The sequence below is a fragment of the Mytilus galloprovincialis genome, chromosome 6 (assembly GCF_965363235.1).
Source record: "Mytilus galloprovincialis chromosome 6, xbMytGall1.hap1.1, whole genome shotgun sequence".
NCBI lineage: Eukaryota > Metazoa > Mollusca > Bivalvia > Mytilida > Mytilidae > Mytilus > Mytilus galloprovincialis.
This window is the reverse complement of record NC_134843.1, coordinates 20,478,980-20,498,325: the sequence shown is the minus strand read 5'-3', so window position 1 is coordinate 20,498,325 and position 19,346 is coordinate 20,478,980. Positions and strand designations below refer to the sequence as shown.

Here is a 19,346-nt window from a genome sequence, read left to right as displayed (position 1 = left end):
TGACCGTTATGGAATATCCGTTTCACAGATGATAACGGATATTTTTATAATGTCGTTAATACAATCCCGTCTCTTTTATCGAATTTTACTTACCGAATTATTCGTAGTACCAGGTCACAAGTTATACTAACATGAGTGGTAGTTGATGTTATACAGCATTGACAAACGTGCGGTTTTACTTCTGTTAACTTTAGTTGATCTCACTGTCAAATAACGTCTGAAAAGTTAAGCAAATATATATTTATCATACATGTATAAACACAAAAAAAAGAAGCACTAAAATTATGTTTCAATCTCGGTTTCAATAAAAACTCTGTAACATAAAAGGTTAATTTGCTATGATCCTCGATAGTTTCCACTACTTTAATTTTCTATCTTATCTTTCTTGTGATGAAAATTAATTTACATACTTAGTTTGTGCGTAGTGTGTCTCTGTCTATAGAAATTCTCAGATTTGATTTTAACAACCACCTGTTTCAATTTTCCCGCGGTTTTATAAATTTACGTTGTTACATAGCAACTTAGTCACATGATGTAATCTCTGCTGGCCGGAAGTTACATTTTCTGTGAATTGCTGAGATTATGTGCCACTTTGTTGTTGTTTTTATTTTGACTTTATCATCAATATGTTTAGAATTTTCACATGGAAAACGTGTAGAAGGAAATCTTGTTACCACTGAGGTGAGATATCACTATATTGTTCCCAAGTTCCAACGACTGTCACACATTTATATAGTGAATGTACAAATGAAAAATATGTGCAGTGTACAAGTACAACATGTACAAGGTGAATCGGGAAAAGGTATTTGTAAAATATCGTATACATTTGATTACAAATGACATGGTCTCAAACATATGTTTTTGCGGATTTAACTATCTACTCGGGATACGAAATATACTATTTTGTTAATCTGTTCCACATGCATGATATAGCTACAGAAATTATCTAATAAACAAGGATTTAAATTAGTACTATACAAATCCTTGGAATAAACAAATCTTTAGATATCATTCTTTCAAATCTTGTCTATGAATTTTGAAAAGGGGAGTTTGCTCAACTTGTCTGGGCCAATGTTTGAAAGGACTTATGTAAATTATACCTATTCTGACATTGGACTCAGACTTCTCTTTCTCTTAAACTGAGTTTTACTATGCCTATTGTAGTGCGTTTGTTTTTTCTACATGTGGCTAGAGGTGTAGGGGAGGTTGAAATCTCAATAAAACATTTTTAACCCCGCCACATTTTTGCGTCTGTCCCAAGTCGGGAGCCTTTGGCCTTTGTAAGTCTTGTATAATTTTTAATTCAGAGTCTAGTATGACGTCCATTATCAATGAACTAGTTATATATTTGTTTAGGGGCCAGCTGAAGGACTCATCAGGGTGTGGGAGTTTCTCCCTGCATTGAAGACCCATTGGTGGCCTTCTGCTGTTGTCTGCTCTATAATCTTTCATGTGATGATGTATATGATGTACAAATATACTTATAATTGTATGGTGTATAAAAAATTGTATTAGGCCATATAAGTCTGAAAACTATTTTAACGCATACATTGAATTTATACACAAAAATGCATACAGCTACATGTAATAGGAAATTGAAAATAAAAGTATGTTTATTTTTGCTCATTTCTTACCTACATTGTATTTGTAAAATTGAGAATGGAAATGGGGAATGTGCCAAAGAGACAACAACCCGACCATAGAGCAGATAACAATAGAAGGTCACCAACAGGTCTTCAATGCAACGAGAAATTCTCGCACCCAGAGGCGTCCTTCAGCTGGCCCCTAAACAAACATATACTGGTTCAGTGATAATGAACACCATACTAAACTCCAAATTGTACACAAGAAACTGAAAGTTAAAATAATAACAAGACTAATAAAGGCCAGAGGCTCCTAACTTGGGACAGGTGCAAAAATGTGAAGATCGCATTGAAGAAGTGTTTTATACAGATAATTGAAACATTTACTAAGGTGTAAATCCTTACATTTAATTCAGTTTGTTAAATTGACCATTCAGGGATGTTGTTAAAGTACAGATTCTATATCACAGAAATAGTTTCTTATGCCAAAGCACAACTATTTTGTAATGCATTTCTTTAAGATAATAAATGCAAACTAAAGAATTCCTCCTGCAACTTCTCTGAGACTACTATACTATAAGTCTATAACACATTTAAATTATAGTAAGTCTCAGATCTTCTCAATAAAGTGTTATCAGTGTGAACTCAAGTGTACTACATTCAAACAAATTATATCAAAATTTTAGAAAAGTCACCAGCTCTATATATATAAAAAGTAGATTTGTACTAAGGTCAAGAATTTTTTCAGTCATAAATAAGGTCATTTCACCGAGGTTGGGTTTCTTAATCACCATTTAGTATAAGTAATGTCTTGAAATGATAACTAACATAAAAATGAGTAATTTTATCTACTAAATAATATCCATACATTTGTGAAATTGTCTTCCCAAGATTAGACACTTATAAATTATAAAAAAGTAAATTGGTTTCCAATCAATTTGAACGAGTGAACATGGTGAAACTTTATTAGTTTTATATTTTCAAACTCTTACAGATAATATTAAAAATAGATTTTTCCCCAGCCATTTTGATTCACAAACACAAATTTGGCAATGGAAGTTTGTTGATGTGTAGTATATGATTGATTTCACCATGATTTTAGAAATTACATGTAGGACTGGAACTTTCAAGTCATCTCAAAATACCCAAATTGAGTGAAAACATTTCCTTATACTTGTCATGAATTTTAATGTCCCTTTATTGAAATTAAAGAAAAAAGGTCATTTATTATCTTATTTAGAGGGTTGTTAATATAAAATATGGATTCTATTAGGCCCGAGAACACAGTTATTTCGTAGTGCATTTCTTTTAAACAATAAATTCAAATTAAAAAATCGCACCTTCTCTTTGTCAAAATAATTTTTACAGTGTAGTGTACTACCAGTGAGACAAATAATATCAACATTATAGAAACTTCTACCAGTTCTAACTCAAAATATTGACAATTCTGTGTTAAGGGGGTGTAAAATTCAGTTTTACAGCTTCAGACGTGATAAAATTTGACCCTTTTGAACTGGACCAAATAACTACTTAACATAAAGATTCAGCACCCAATTTTTTAACATGTAAATACATCCCCCTTTTACTGTACTTTACATGTGGATTCATTATTGTTCATTGGAAACCAATTTTCATGAATTTCGTGAGTACAGTCATGACAGTTGAACCACAAAACTAATGTTCAACTAATGGCATATTTTCATAAGGGTTGTACATTTTGTATGCAGACTTCAGCAAAACAACGAAATTAAAAATCCATGAACATGCAACTTTCCTTCATCCACAAAAATTGGTACCAACTAAAATAAATCAATCCCCAATAACATATGTTGAAATAATATGAACATGGTTTGATGCATCTCTTAAAAACTTTAAATTAAAAAGAACATCAGGATATTATTTTAACATTGACCACATGGAAGAGGAAGAAGTACAATTTCATTGGTCCAATGCCATGTTTACAAATTGTTTTACTGTGGTAAAGTAAACTTCTACTTTAACATTTGTACAGATTAAATAACCTGGTGTGTTCAAATAGAAATTTGGACAATAAAAAAAGGGTCAGAAAGTAGGCAATATTACAAAATGGAAATTATTAACTTTAGGAGTGTTGACAGACAGTCGTGACAATATGTCTATGATTGTTGTTACCAACTGAATTTTAACAGTATTTTTTGTAAGGTACATTGTAGATCATTTGATTACATTTTATTTTTTAAATGCAACATCTTTGAATAAATTTATATGTTGTATGAAATGAAGTTTAAAATTAGTTTATTCATCTGGCCGTTACATCAATTTGTTCATTTAAAAAAAAAATATACATGTAGATGTTTACTCTTCATGTAAATCTTGGATTTTTTTTTATTTTGTGTTTTTATCCTTTATTTTTAGTCTTTCAGTAGAACCAAAAAGTGTGATTAAAAGGATTTATACTTCCACAAATGGCCTGACAATTTTCCCACTGATTAAAACACAAATATTCATGAGTTTCTGTTCAAACTTTCATTCAAGTGCAGTGATAACAGCTGTTATAAATACTGATACATGATAAATACATACTATCTTTTACCCTAAATACAAAAAGGTCTATTCTATCAGAATGATAAAGTTGATATGGTAATGAAATGACATCTATGAATTAACAATTTATTTTTCAAATAAGTAGACCAATATAGTGGGTCTCATTGGGGTCTAAGCGTGACGCGGGATTGCCGATTTTTTGTAAGCGTGACACGTGAAAGTAAATTTATTGTGGCATGAAAACGGGAAATGAGGTCTTGTGGGACCCGGGAAATGACAAAAAAAATGACATTGCTTACGTACATAGTGTAAGCGGGATACGGGAATCTGACAAAACAGTAAGCGGGATCAGGGATCGAAACCCCCCAATGAGACCCCCAATATAGTTCAATGCATGTGCATGTATTTATCATCATACATTGTAGTAAATATTTCATAAAAGATTTGTAGAACTAAAGCTTCATGTATAAAGTTTTCTCTTAAGTATTTAAAAATCAAACATGGTCATTATGATAGTGTCAACTAATGAGATATTTGTTCATTCAACAATACATGTTAAATTGGTATTACAAATGTATGTTAGTCACAAATAAATTACTTATTTACAAGTTTACCTTTTGTACAAAAAAGTTCTTATTAGTTTAAAGGAGAATTGATTTATTACCAATAATAACTAGCTATATATATAGGGTGCTGTTTAAAGATCTTTTAATAACAAAAACTTATACTTTCACAATATTATATATAGTGCATGGAAAATTAGTTTACTTGTACTTTGATAATTTCAAAATTACTTTCTACACTCACCTGGTACTGACTAAAAATGACAATTGTTTCTGTTTTGGGGGAAAAAACTCTATATTTACAGTACCTGTAAAATTGTACTTTGTTATTTAGGTGCTCTTAATCTATATCTTAATTAACTAGATAGGTACATGTATGTAAGTGTTCCTGTTTAAGATTAGGGGATTTCTCAAGCTGGCACTTAGACTTTCTCCACTAGAAATAAAAAATGACTGCCACAAAATAGCCAATAATACTGAAAGTGATTATAAGATGTGCATTTACATTTGGCAGAACTCATCTTGCTGGTTCCATTTTCATGTTTCATTGACCAATGTTAAGTGTTTATTGGTTTGGTGTATGCCAGCTGTACGGAATGGTCATAAGGACTAAATGGCACATGTCTGTCGATCAGACAGGATTCATCTGACTACAACCTCCTAGCTTTTTCATTATTGGATGGTAATTTCATACATGTAGTCTGTTTCTAAAATACTATATTAATCCAAGTACAATGTAAGCATTACATGTAGGTGAACTATAAATAATATTTGGTGCTACCATGTATGGTTTGTATATATCAACCTATTAAACAGGTTTTATCTTATCTTGCCCCCACATGCTCATTTTCACAATTCATTGGTCAACATATAAAAAAAATCTTGGTTATTTCCTGTTCTCAGAAACTTTAGGTAGAGTAAATATAGTTGTACAATGTATAGAATGATTGCAAGATGTACATGTCCATCTGACCATTCTTTAACATACACACTACATGTATATAATTGTATTGCAATAATGTTTAGTTAATATGGTACTAAATGTAAATGGATTCTATAGAATTTACATAAACACATGATAAATTCTATTATGACATGTTTGATGTATGTAAATTAGGCAAAACATTTCAGTGTGACTGCACTTAAGTGTATTATGTTTATGTTCAAATTCATATAATATAAAATCTATTATTCATCTTTATATTTCTTGATAGTTGTTCAGAACATATAAAATCTCTCTAAGTCTTTCATCTCTTATGTGTACCTTTAAATTGATAGTAATGAGGGATAATAAAATCCTCTTCAAAATAACGATGGCAAATCTATGCTGATTTCATCATTATATATGATACAATGTAGTGAACAGCAATGCATGAAAGTCTCCAGCTATGTCTCTCTTTGAAATATTAGATAAATGTTTAGTTTGAGAGAGCCTCATAGACCTTCTGTTGTTTATTTCATCAAAAAATAATACATTATTAAAACAATTACTAAACTATTTTATAGTGCAATTATAAAATTTGTACAATATTGTAATTTTAAAATATATATATCGTTCAAAAAAGGACACATGGAAAATATGTCAGTTAGACAGCAGCCTAACTAAAAAACAAACAAAAGACATCAAAGAACACTATAGCCTTCAACTATAAACAAGGTGTCATGTGTCACCACTTTTTTTGAGAACTCTCCTAAAGAGTTTAAGTTGCAGAAACAATCAAGCTTGCTGTTTGGTGTTGAAGGCTGTACTTTGACCGATAATGGTTTTCTTTTTACAAATTGTGACTTGGATGGAGAGTTGTCTCATTGGTACTCACAACACATCTTCTTATATCTTCATGTATATACACATTTTATAGAATTTTGCAGTTAACATTTAGTTTAGAAATATTATTTGTTTGTTTCAGAATTGGCAGTTCCTTACAAGATTTTGTTTTCTGTCAAAGAAAGGCACGCTTGAATACTTTTTTGAATATCCTCAGGTGAGTGCATGTTTGTGAAATACAGAAGCCATTGTTTTTTTAATCAGTCAACCATTTAAAAATCCATTACAACTTCAAGGTTAATTGTTTGTGAAATACAGAAGTCATTGGTCCTATAATCAGTCAACCGTTAAATCCATTACAACTTCAAGGTTAATTGTTTGTGAAATACAGAAGTCATTGGTCCTATAATCAGTCAACCGTTAAATCCATTACAACTTCAAGGTTAATTGTTTGTGAAATACAGAAGTCCTATAATCAGTCAACCATTAAATCCATTACAACTTCAAGGTTAATTGTTTGTTGACTTCAGAAGTCATTGGTCCTATATAATCAGCCATTGGTTCTATAATCAGTCAACCATTAAATCCATTACAACTTCAAGGTTAATTGTTTGTGGACTTCAGAAGTCATTGGTCCTATATAATCAGCCATTGGTTTTATAATCAGTCAACCATTAAATCCATTACAACTTCATGGTTAATTGTTTGTGAAATACAGAAGTCCTATAATCAGTCAACTATTAAAACCATTACAACTTCAAGGTTAATTGTTTGTTGACTTCAGAAGTCATTGGTCCTATATAATCAGCCATTGGTCCTATAATCAGTCAACCATTAAATCCATTACAACTTCAAGGTTAATTGTTTGTTGACTTCAGAAGTCATTGGTCCTATATAATCAGCCATTGGTTCTATAATCAGTCAACCATTAAATCCATTACAACTTCAAGGTTAATTGTTTGTTGACTTCAGAAGTCATTGGTCCTATATAATCAGCCATTGGTTCTATAATCAGTCAACCATTAAATCCATTACAACTTCAAGGTTAATTGTTTGTTGACTTCAGAAGTCATTGGTCCTATATAATCAGCCATTGGTTCTATAATCAGTCAACCATTAAATCCATTACAACTTCATGGTTAATTGTTTGTGGCAAATTTTATAGCAGACTGTTATCATATCAGAACTTTAACACTATGATCATTTGATTTGAAATTATTTATCTTTAATCGTTTTTTTGCAATTCCCTTATAGATATATATCTTATGAACAATGATAAAGTCTCTTAATTATATGTATGTTAAATAACAATTCAAACAGTGCATCATAAGCCTATTTGGCTTGCTGAAGTTTTATTTATGTATTTATTGTAACGATATACTTTATATTCAGGTTGCACTATTAAATAAACAATTCTTCTTCTTCTTCTGTTTGTGAAATACAGAAGTCATTGGTCCTATATAATAATCAACCATTGCTCTTATAACCAGTCAACCGTTAAATCCATTACTACTTCAAGGTTAATTGTTTGTGGACTTCCAAAACTATTAGTCCTTTAATCAGTCCAGTATTAAATCCATTACAAGTATATATATAATCAATTGTTTGTAGAATATGTAAGAAGCCATTGCTCCTTTAAATTGGCTTTAATCATTCAACCTTTATTTAAATCCATTACAAGGTTAATTACTAGGAACTAAAATAGTGGTTGATATATTGGAATTTTATCAACTCTGTTGTGATATATCATGCATATTTTATAAGACAGATTAATTTCATACTAAAGTATAAAGAAATTCGATTAAATCTAAATGTACAAATGTAAAGATTTGTAACATTAGTTATACATGTATGGTACATGTAGTATTTTGTTCATTTGTCTGGACAACATATAATATGTCTTGACTGTAGAGTAAATTTTAATGTTTTGGCACACAATGTTCTGTGACCTTTTCTAGTATTTCTAGTTGATTTTGTTATCTAAGACTGATGCAAAGTAAATTGCTTATTATTAGAACTCTATATATCATTGTCTATTCAAAATAAAAGCAACATTAAAAGAGCCATCTGTTTGGGAAGGTTGGGTTACTACTCTGAAAAACACCATTTGATGTAATTTGAAAATAAGAGATAAGTAATTATAGAGCTAGGAGATGACATCAAATTTAAATGAATTTTGAAACTTTTGCTATAAATGTTAATTTGAAAAATTATGATGCAGTTTTGGACTTGCCAGTTTTAAAAATGACTTATAGAACTCATAGATTCACAGGGCCCAACAAAATAGCACAATAGTGTTGGAAGTGGCATTTAACACTAATCAATCAATCATAGACTCACCTATCTAAGAACCCACTTGTAAATAAAGGAATCTTCTATAAATGCAATGTTAACTTATATTTTTACTATACTATTATGGTCTCAAATTTTTATTATAAATTTATTTTCAATTCAGAGTTATGCAAGACAAGATTTATTGCTGTACTTTGATAACAAATGGGACGAAGCTTACAAGACTGGGAAGGTAAGCATAATTTCACTTACTGTAAATTCAGAAATTATTGCGAAAAATGCGACAAGTTTATTATTGCAATAATTTTAACTTGCAAATTTTTTAAAGGAATGAACCATGATATAACTCAATATCGCAAAAATTAGAATTGCATTTTAGTCTAAAATGATAATATATATATATATATCGCAATAATAAACATGATAAATGCACACAAGAATTTCTCAATTTACAATATTACTTTGGATTCAGTCAATTTTGTGGTAATTTTTCTAATACCAGTTTCCCATAGATGTAAAATTGACCATTTTGTATCTTAAACTTTATTTTGAGTTTAAGAAAAAAAACTGCATTCAAACCTGTTGAAAAATATGTATTTTGATGGTACTAATACTTGAATACTTGATTCATCAACATGTATACCCATGAAATTAATAAAAATTAGTACCCAAATTATAGCAATGAATACTTATAACTTAATGATTATAATAATTTCAAATGGTTTATTTTGGTCATCCTAAACAATTGATCTACAAAAAGGTAGGTAGTTTTTTGACAGCTGTAAATATTAAATCAACCAATAGTTAAGTGTCTTTAGACCTCGGCAAATATAACAATAGCCATTTGATCTTTTCTTTCATCAGACATGTTGTCAGATACTTCCTGAAGATTTGTGGTTTATTCCTGCAACTCTATGTCATCTACCTATATATAATAATTGACAATCTAAGATTACATATGAATTTATAAAGGATGGTATCTAACCTCAGCATTCCTACGAATTCTAAAGACTATCTTACGTCGATTTACCAACAGATATAATAAAATTATGCTCTCTTACAAGCAGATATCAGCTGCAGTACTTCAAAAAGGATTTCACACATCGTTACAAATAATACCAGTAAAATATGATTTGGCTAAGACAATTTGTATAACCATTAAAGTTCTCAATCTAAAGCTTAAACATAAATCATAGAGAAAAAAGTCGTTAATCAGATCAGTGAATCAGTTCTTATAAGATGAATAACAAAAATATAAAGGATTCATTGTAAATTTACTTGAAGACAAAATACATCTAAATATGCATATACACATGATACATGTATTTATATGATTTCATACATCTTGAGAACTATATATACATGTAATAGTTTTGACATCTTTTTCCAGACATGTAAAGAGCAAGTGTCCTTATTGAGTTGGGTAGACAACCAGATTATACCACTAGACAATTCTGGTGTTGGGAACTGTACCTCTGTTAATAAAACAGATGGTTTTTACTGGAGCTGTGTAAGGAAAGTTACATTCTCATCGTCCAGAGCAAAATGGTGGTTTATAGCTTTGGGAAACTGCAATTCACAGGTAGGTCATCTGATATGACTCCAGATATTTCATATAGCATCAAGGAAATTTGAAATACATTTGTACAATCTTCTTTCTAAAAATTATAGCATCACATCCATAGCACAATCTATTAGAAACTTAATTCAGATAGCATCACATTCAGAAATATAGCATCAGATTACCATGATGCTAAAAGGCCCTATGGAGAACACTGCCAGTCATGTATTATTTTAGTTGTTCACACCAAAATGTTGTTACAATGGGTACTTGAAATCACTCATCTTTTGGGCTTTTTAAGTGAATTATTCTATATAACAAGAGATACTGGTAGATTCTACTAAGGGATTCCAACATTCAATATTGTACAAAATGTCTCAGCTTCGAAACGAGCCATCATACATATCCAAGTTAAGGATATAGACTTAACGTTGCCATTACTGCCTAAGGAAAAACAATTGCACACCTTGACCCATATATCAAAGAGTAAAATCACAAAAATACTGAACTCCGAGGACAATTCAAAACTGAAAGTCCCTAATCAAATGTCAAAATCAAACGACAAGACACATCAAACGAATGGACAACAACTGCTATATTCCTGACTTGGTTCAGGCATTTTCAAATGTAGGAAATGGTGGATTGAACCTGGTTTTATAGTTCTAAACCATTGTAAACCTCTCACATGTATGATCTTGATCTCATTTTCATGGTTTCTAGCTCAGAGAAATGTGTGTCACTACAGTTATTGTTCACTGTGTGTTGTGTTGCAAGGGACATAGAAAAATTGGGCGTCCATTTTTATATAATTTATATCACTTTTTCTAAGTCTCATTTCTCTTGGAAATATTAGTTATTTTAAAGAAATTTGCATTTTATCAAAAGCCCTTTCAAGGTTACTTTTCTTGCAGAATTCTTATGAAACAAATATTGAAGATTTATATCATAAATGTCTGGGATGAGTTCGAGAATAGTAGCTGTACTTTTTACAGCCTGAGTTATGTCTCTTTGAAATATAATTTATTGTGACCATTGCATTGTTTATTATTTTACAGAAAGGTTTAAAGATAGTATACAGTTTGCATATGATGAATGGAGAGGACGGAGAATTGTTGCACCATGAAAATTCTGCTGATCAATTCTGTAAGTTAATATAAAAATTAGGAGATGTTAACTCAGTGAATTACTTCCCCTTTCTTGTTCCATTTAATCCATTATGAAAGGTAAAGTGTGCTATCAACTTATGATATTAGTCATGTTAGTATCTGGCATGTAACAATCAATAATTGCTATAGGTCTGATCTTCATTTTTAAAGTATTTACTGTAACAAAAGAATTATTTCGTGTTTTTTGTAAGATTTTCATTATTGCCCACATTCAATATGGTAAAAAGCGAATTGTATTGCATGTTTTTCAATCTGCATAAAAAAAACTATTATATTTATCAGTTCTTGCATTTTGTCTAATTGCCAGTTGGAATATAACAAGAAAATGCTATAGACAACTTTCGAATACAATGCATTTCCCTCAAAAACTTTAGTTTTAGTGAACATCATTCGTGCGTTATGGGCATCGTCACTTCCATTCCAATGTTGAGCAAGTGGTTGGAAAACTATAAAGCTATATTGCACAAATTATTCGGCAAATTGAATCCTCATAATTGTCTTTGAGCACTGCTGTCATTAGGGAATTGTGATTAAGTACCTACAGAACAAATATCATTTCTATTTAATCCTGCACAATGACGATCACTAAGACGCTTGATGAACGTTTTAGTGCAGGGATCAAGGCGATCCCCTCTATCTGGTAAATGACGTCATAAAGGCACATAAAGAGTTTTTTTCAGGTGACTTTCAAACTCAATAGTGATCTATCAGTTATACATCTTTGAATTTTTCTTCATAAAAAATCAACACCATTTGCAGTAGGGCAGTCAATTAACTGTGTAATAGTAGGGTTTGAACCAAATTTCTTTCTGTATCGCCAGTAGAACCTTATGTGCTTTGAATCATGAAAAACAATTTTTTTTAATTTTCAGATATATTACCAATAGTGATAACCTTTTTCCTGCTTTATATGGGATTAGGAGCATTATGTTCTGCAGTGGGGTGTAAGTATGGCTGTATTGATAATATGGTTTCTCTAATTCTATGGAAATTTATCCCTTTCCGAACCCATTGTATAAAAAAATTTAATCAACGTGTGGTTGCTGGTGATCTCAAAAGATCATTGGATGATTTTAAGGGTCATGACCTTTTTAGCTAACTGGATAAATCAAAATATGCTATAACAGATGTTAATGAAATTGACAACTTCGTGCAATGTGAAAGGCACTCGAAGGGGATTTTCGGTTAACAAAAAAAGAGAATGCATTTTTTAATCATTAGAGAAACAGATTCTTACATATTTACTCATGGATTATCGGATTTATCCAATCCTAATAGTTAAATTATAAATTTTAAAGTCCTCGCCAAGGCTTGGACGTTGAAATTGATAATTTAACTATCTCGATTGGATAAATCCGATTATCCACTCGTATCAATGTAAGAATCTATATTTTTAAAAGTTTGGATTTATACCCCCTTAAAACTCCTCTCCTTAGTCATTATCAGGGTTCGTTGATAAAATAAATGTGAAATAAATAATTTGGTTTTTTTTATGCTTAATTTTCCTTATTTTGTTACTGTTATTGATCATATTTAAGTAGGATTATAAAAGTTTAGATTTATACCCCCTTAAAACTTCTCTACCTAGTCATTATCAGGGGCCATATATTAAATAAATGTGAAATAAATAATTTGTTTTTTTAATGCTTAATTTTCCGTATTTGTTACCGTTATTGATCATATTTAAGTAGGATTAAACAGGTACTAAATCATGGATTAAGTTATGTCATATCGGTACTTAAGGTGATTTTAAGAAGCTTACAACAACAGAGACAGACACCATTTAGTCTTCAAAGATTAAAACTTGTGTTTTTTATCATGATTATGAAATTAAATAACTCTCAAGGATTTAATGACCCCTATGATGTAATCAGAAAAGTCTTTTATGAGTGATGCACTAATAAAATATCCCTCTGTTAAATATTTATTAGTGTGAAAATTGAATCTTACATGTATGAACTTATTGTATAGTTTATTTCTTATTTTATGTCTTTATCCTAAGATACATGTGTCTATGAATGTTATGAATATGATGCACAATATCTACTTACTGTAACTAATGAAATTAACAATTATTTTAATTATTAAATAAAACAAAACATGCTAAGTAAAAAAATGTATACAACAAGAATTTGATTATAGAATTGAACGCTGTTTGGAATAATACAAAGATGAAATGAAAGGATTTCAGACTTTCACATTTTGCATGGAATTTAGAAATCCTTCTTGCTAAAATTGGTATCTTCACTTGATTTCATTTGATAGTAAATTTCAAAAGCACTCCATTAAATTCTTAAATTTTCAAATCTTTGAAATGATACATTATCATTGTTAAAATGTTCAATCTGAAAGCAAAACTTTGGCAGAAATTGTCTGGTGAGATGCAAGCAGTAGCATTCAATATGTCATATACTTGAAGCTGAAATTTGCATTATCAAAATATTGATTTCAGTTATCAATGTAGATAACTTATAAATATTCATCTGATATCAATGATCATTATACATCAATATCATTGGAAAACAATTTAATATTTCTATCAATTATTCATATTTTCAAAATAATATGTCTTACTTTTTAAAATTATGAACTTTATTGCACAAAGTACAATGTCTAAAAATAGTGTTGATTGATTAGGTGGGTGGTGCTTTTGAACTTAAGATTAGTTGTTTTCATGCAAATTTGAAACCTATGATGAAATCAAATGATAAGTTCTTCAGCCAATAAGAGATCAGCATTTGTATGAAATGAGCATCTAGTTTAAATATTGATCTTTTGAAAGTTTGACCTCAAAAATTTACTCTCCATGGAAATTTAACTCAATGAGAATTTCCAATAGTAATGAGTTGCTAAAATATTTTTTATGTTTCATTATTGGCTTTGTCTGCTGCTGATAGAATGCAACTTTTTATAAGATGGAGCTGGTATGTCAGTAACTGTTCTTAAGTAGTCTTTTCTTAATTTATGCATTATTGTCATTTTGCTTAGTTTCTTTTTAAATAGATAGAATCATTTGTTACCTATTCTGACATCAGACTCAGACTTCTTTTAAACTGAGTTTTACTGTGCGTATTGCTGTGTGTTTCTTTATTCTAAAAGCTAGAGAAATACTGGGAGTGTTGAAATTTCACAAAACATGTTTAACCCTGCCAGAAGCCTCTGGCCTTTTTTAGTCTTGTTCGTTTTTATGCCCCACTCCACCTACGATAGTATCATAGGTGGGCATGATGTTTCTGGTCTGTGTGCCCATTTGTTTGACTACCCGTTCTTTCGACAAACCGTTTGTCCCTCTGTCCCTCTTTAGGTTAACATGGTTAAAGCTTTTGGTCAATGTACGGTAGTTCTTTTATGAAGTTGAAGTCCAATCAACTTGAAACTTAATATGTTCCCTATGATATGCTCTCTAATTTAAATGCAAAATAAGATTTTAACCCCACTTTCACGGTCCACTGAACATAGAAAATGATAGTGTGAATGGGGCTTCCATGTTGTACTATATTTATAGATAGACACATTCTTGTTTAATTTTAGTTCATTTGTATGTTTTTGAGTTTAGTATGACAACCAATTTCACTGAACTAGTACAAAGTTTGTGAAAGGGCCAGCTGAGGTTCACCTCCGGTTACAGGATTTTCTAACTGTGTTAAAGACTCATTGGTGGCCTTTGGCTGTTATCTGTTCTTTTATTGGGTTGTTGTCTCTTTGACATATTCCCCATTTCCATTCTCAATTTTATGTATGATAATTCAATCCTAGAAATTAGATTTAATGAAGGTGTCTTAAGTGAGAACTTGTCAGGGAGCAGTTACTGCCAAAAGTTGCCATTATCTTATCATTCCAAAGTATGTGTCCAAATCTTAAATTAAAACATGAAAATGATAGATGCAAATAAATGTCTCATGCTCTCATATTGAATGAAAATGATCCAAACCAATTAAAAACAAAGTATGAACATGAGAACTGCTACTTTGGGAGAACTACTTTGTTGCCAGTAGGGTTATTCTTGAGAATTTTTAAATGACATTTTCTTCTCCTTTCAGATGTGTTAAGTACCCAACAGTTATTTCATACAACATACAAAATGTTTATTTTTTGTATCTACTCAAACTGTTTTGGGTTGTTTTTATTGGTGATTGGATGGGGGAAATATGCCAACACAGGATATGAAGAAACAGGGACATGGCTAGCAGGTAAAATAAGAATTATTGCCCTTTCTGTATAGTTATTGTTAGCTATAAGAATAGAAAACCTTCCAAAACAGATCCTGAAAAAATCATGATGAAGAATTAAAAGTTATGTCTACACTTCTTGTACTTGGAAAGCAGAACAATAGGATACTTTGTATTAGTGTTAGTGGCATGCAAAACCTGACAACACAAGCATTCTTGTTCATTTTTCAAAAAACCTTACACACCATAATCTTGATAAAATAAGGTAAATATGGCTACAAGGCCATTGGATCTACCTTATTCTTCCATTATGATTAGTTGCACTATTTATGGCAATTAGAATTGTTGAAATAATCTTGCACATTTGAGATATTTTACCAATCTATATGGCAATGAAGGCAGTTCTTCAAACCTGAGCAGTGTATTTTCAAACATGGTGTTGATTGTATTTTTACTATAACTAGAACACACCCGCGAAATCACGGGGAAATAGAGCGTATGTAAACTGTAAAAAAAAATATGCTGTCTGGAGAATTTCAGGAGAAGTATCAAAATTCCAAGGTACTTAGGGACTTGGCACATTTTTTTGCCCTCCTCCTATTTTCCAAATACTGATTGGTATACCTTCTGTTTTTCTGTACTCTATGGACATGCATAGATCTATATACTTTAATTGCTCAATACAGAGAATTTCAGGAGAGGTATCAAAAGTCAAAGGTACTTAATATATATATATATATACATCAGTGAACGCCATGAATAGTAAAGAGTACCCCCCCCCCCAAGATAACCATTGGAATTTATAGTAAATTATAACAAATACAGTAATTCATAGTAAATGTATGTAAGTATATAGAAATATATCCGCAGTGACCACCGTTGATAGTAAACCATAACAAATTGTTGATTATATGGGGAAGCATGAAAGTAACGCCCCCCCCCCTTTTTAGGTCAGTCAGCGCCCCCTCCCTTATGAACAGTTCTGGATCCGCCACTGTAAACTAATTGATAGTAAATAGCAAATATTATTCATTTTTGTTTTCCTCCCAAAATAACTCAAACTGAAACACGTTAAGTAAGGATGATACATGCTAGTACTCAAAATGATAGCAGAAAGTAAATTCATATACTTTATTTCTTAGTCTTTGTATATTCGAAGTACAGAAAAACACAAACCGGAAGTCTAATCTGACTTAAAGTTTTGTCCAATGACGGGAAAATATCCGGACGCATTCTTTTTCGTTTTTTATCCCAAATAACCCAAACTTAATGATCATAAGAATGGATGACAAATGCGACTATACATGTTACCTATAGGACACAGAGGCATGATGATTAATTTATTGTGAAAGGAGGAGAAGCGACACCAAAAATGAGGTCTTCTCGTTTAATAGTATAGATGTTTATTTAATTCTTAAACATAAACTTAATAATTCAGACACTTTTGTAGGTTTTTTTTGTCATTTTCAGGACGTTTATTCCAAGCGATGAGTGACATAATGTTTGTTCTGAAGTTGATATGTATTTTATTTGTAATTTTCAGGACGTTTATTCCAAGCGATGAGTGACATAAAGTTTGTTCTGAAGTTGATATGTATTTTATTTGTCATTCTAATATGACGTGCTTCTTTCGCTTTGTAAACAACACCGTGATAAAATTCTCGATATATCTATACTTAGCGCAGACTCCAAGATGTACACAAATGGCTGTTTAAATATGCCTCCCACGTAAATCCACATGTATCGTAACCTATGTGTAAACGGTTGTGGATTTCGTTGTGTTAACAATTACACTTGAATAAAACCCTACAGAATATTTATTCTGATTCTGATGCATAACAAAAAGAATTTACACATTAGAGAACGGAAAAATGGACAAAAACAAAATAAATTAAAATTCCGCGAAATTCCAGTAATGATTTTTGCGCATTAACGTCATTTCAAAACATGACGTCATACGAATGAAAACGTCAAAGCTGAAGGCTTTTCTATTGCGTTTACCTTCTAAACTCGGATACAATTGCATTAAAATAAAGTATTGAGGTAGGTGTTGCTTGTTTTCTGTTCTATTGCATTATTCGCACATTTGCTGATTTCATCAAGTCAACATGGCGGCTCCTTGGTTACAACATGTCAACAGTGAATTTGACGGTAGCTTACGATAAAAAATGTAGATTTAAAATTGCAAATGTTGGGTTTACTGAGAAGTAAAAAAAAGTAATCACATTTTTTTTCTAGCGGTTAGTTAAGAAATCATTCATGCAGGTTTATTAGATTTGTTTTACATTTATCGAACAGTGGGTAAAATAGAACAGCCACACACAAGGTATACCCATCATCGCTTCAGTTTTTTAATGATCGTATTTGTCCTATTAGAATCGAAATAATTCATGGAAGCCATAGATTTGTTGGAAATTTACACATGGCCTGGGCCGTGATATTCGTTAATTTTATCCCTCGCTAACGCTCAGGATAAAATTCGAATATCACGGCCCAGGCCATGTGTAAATTTCCAACAAATCTATGGCTTCCATGAATTATTTCTTAATTTTCGGGACGTTTATTCCAAGCGATGAGTGACATAATGTTTGTCCTGATGTTGATATGTATTTTATTTGTCATTTTCAGGACGTTTGTTCCAAGTGATTAGTGACATAATGTTTGTCCTGAAGTTGATATGTATTTTATTTGTCATTTTCAGGACGTTTATTCCAAGTGATGAGTGACATAATGTTTGTCCTGATGTTGATATGTATTTTATTTGTCATTTTCAGGACGTTTATTCCAAGCGATGAGTGACATAATGTTTGTCCTGATGTTGATATGTTTTTTATTTGTCATTTCCAGGACGTTTATTCCAAGTGATGAGTGACATAATGTTTGTCCTGATGTTGATATGTATTTTATTTGTCATTTTCAGGACGTTTGTTCCAAGTGATTAGTGACATAATGTTTGTCCTGAAGTTGATATGTATTTTATTTGTCATTTTCAGGACGTTTATTCCAAGTGATGAGTGACATAATGTTTGTCCTGATGTTGATATGTATTTTATTTGTCATTTTCAGGACGTTTATTCCAAGCGATGAGTGACATAATGTTTGTCCTGATGTTGATATGTTTTTTATTTGTCATTTCCAGGACGTTTATTCCAAGTGATGAGTGACATAATGTTTGTCCTGATGTTGATATGTATTTTATTTGTCATTTTCAGGACGTTTATTCCAAGTGATGAGTGACATAATGTTTGTCCTGATGTTGATATGTATTTTATTTGTCATTTTCAGGACGTTTATTCCAAGCGATGAGTGACATAATGTTTGTCCTGATGTTGATATGTATTTTATTTGTTATTTTCAGGACGTTTGTTCCAAGTGATGAGTGACATAAAGTTTGTTCTGAAGTTGATATGTATTTTATTTGTCATTTTCAGGACGTTTGTTCCAAGCGATGAGTGACATAATGTTTGTCCTGATGTTGATATGTATTTTATTTGTTATTTTCAGGACGTTTGTTCCAAGTGATGAGTGACATAATGTTTGTTCTGATGTTGATATGTATTTTATTTGTTATTTTCAGGACGTTTGTTCCAAGTGATGAGTGACATAAAGTTTGTTCTGAAGTTGATATGTATTTTATTTGTCATTTTCAGGACGTTTGTTCCAAGTGATGAGTGACATAAAGTTTGTTCTGAAGTTGATATGTATTTTATTTGTCATTTTCAGG

At 31.1% G+C, this 19,346-nt stretch overlaps 1 protein-coding gene across 1 annotated transcript in view; it reads left to right on the top strand.

The window, feature by feature from the left end:
- The first annotated feature begins 529 nt into the window (after positions 1 to 529).
- LOC143079175 (transmembrane protein 145-like) overlaps positions 530 to 19,346 on the top strand; it is a 30,188-nt gene continuing 11,371 nt past the window's right edge. The window contains exons 1-7 of the mRNA XM_076254405.1: positions 530 to 681; positions 6,577 to 6,651; positions 8,890 to 8,958; positions 10,117 to 10,308; positions 11,343 to 11,430; positions 12,326 to 12,397; positions 15,494 to 15,643. Coding sequence (XP_076110520.1) covers positions 583 to 681; positions 6,577 to 6,651; positions 8,890 to 8,958; positions 10,117 to 10,308; positions 11,343 to 11,430; positions 12,326 to 12,397; positions 15,494 to 15,643 — 745 coding nt within the window. The 5' untranslated portion in view covers positions 530 to 582. The remainder of the gene's footprint in view (positions 682 to 6,576; positions 6,652 to 8,889; positions 8,959 to 10,116; positions 10,309 to 11,342; positions 11,431 to 12,325; positions 12,398 to 15,493; positions 15,644 to 19,346) is intronic.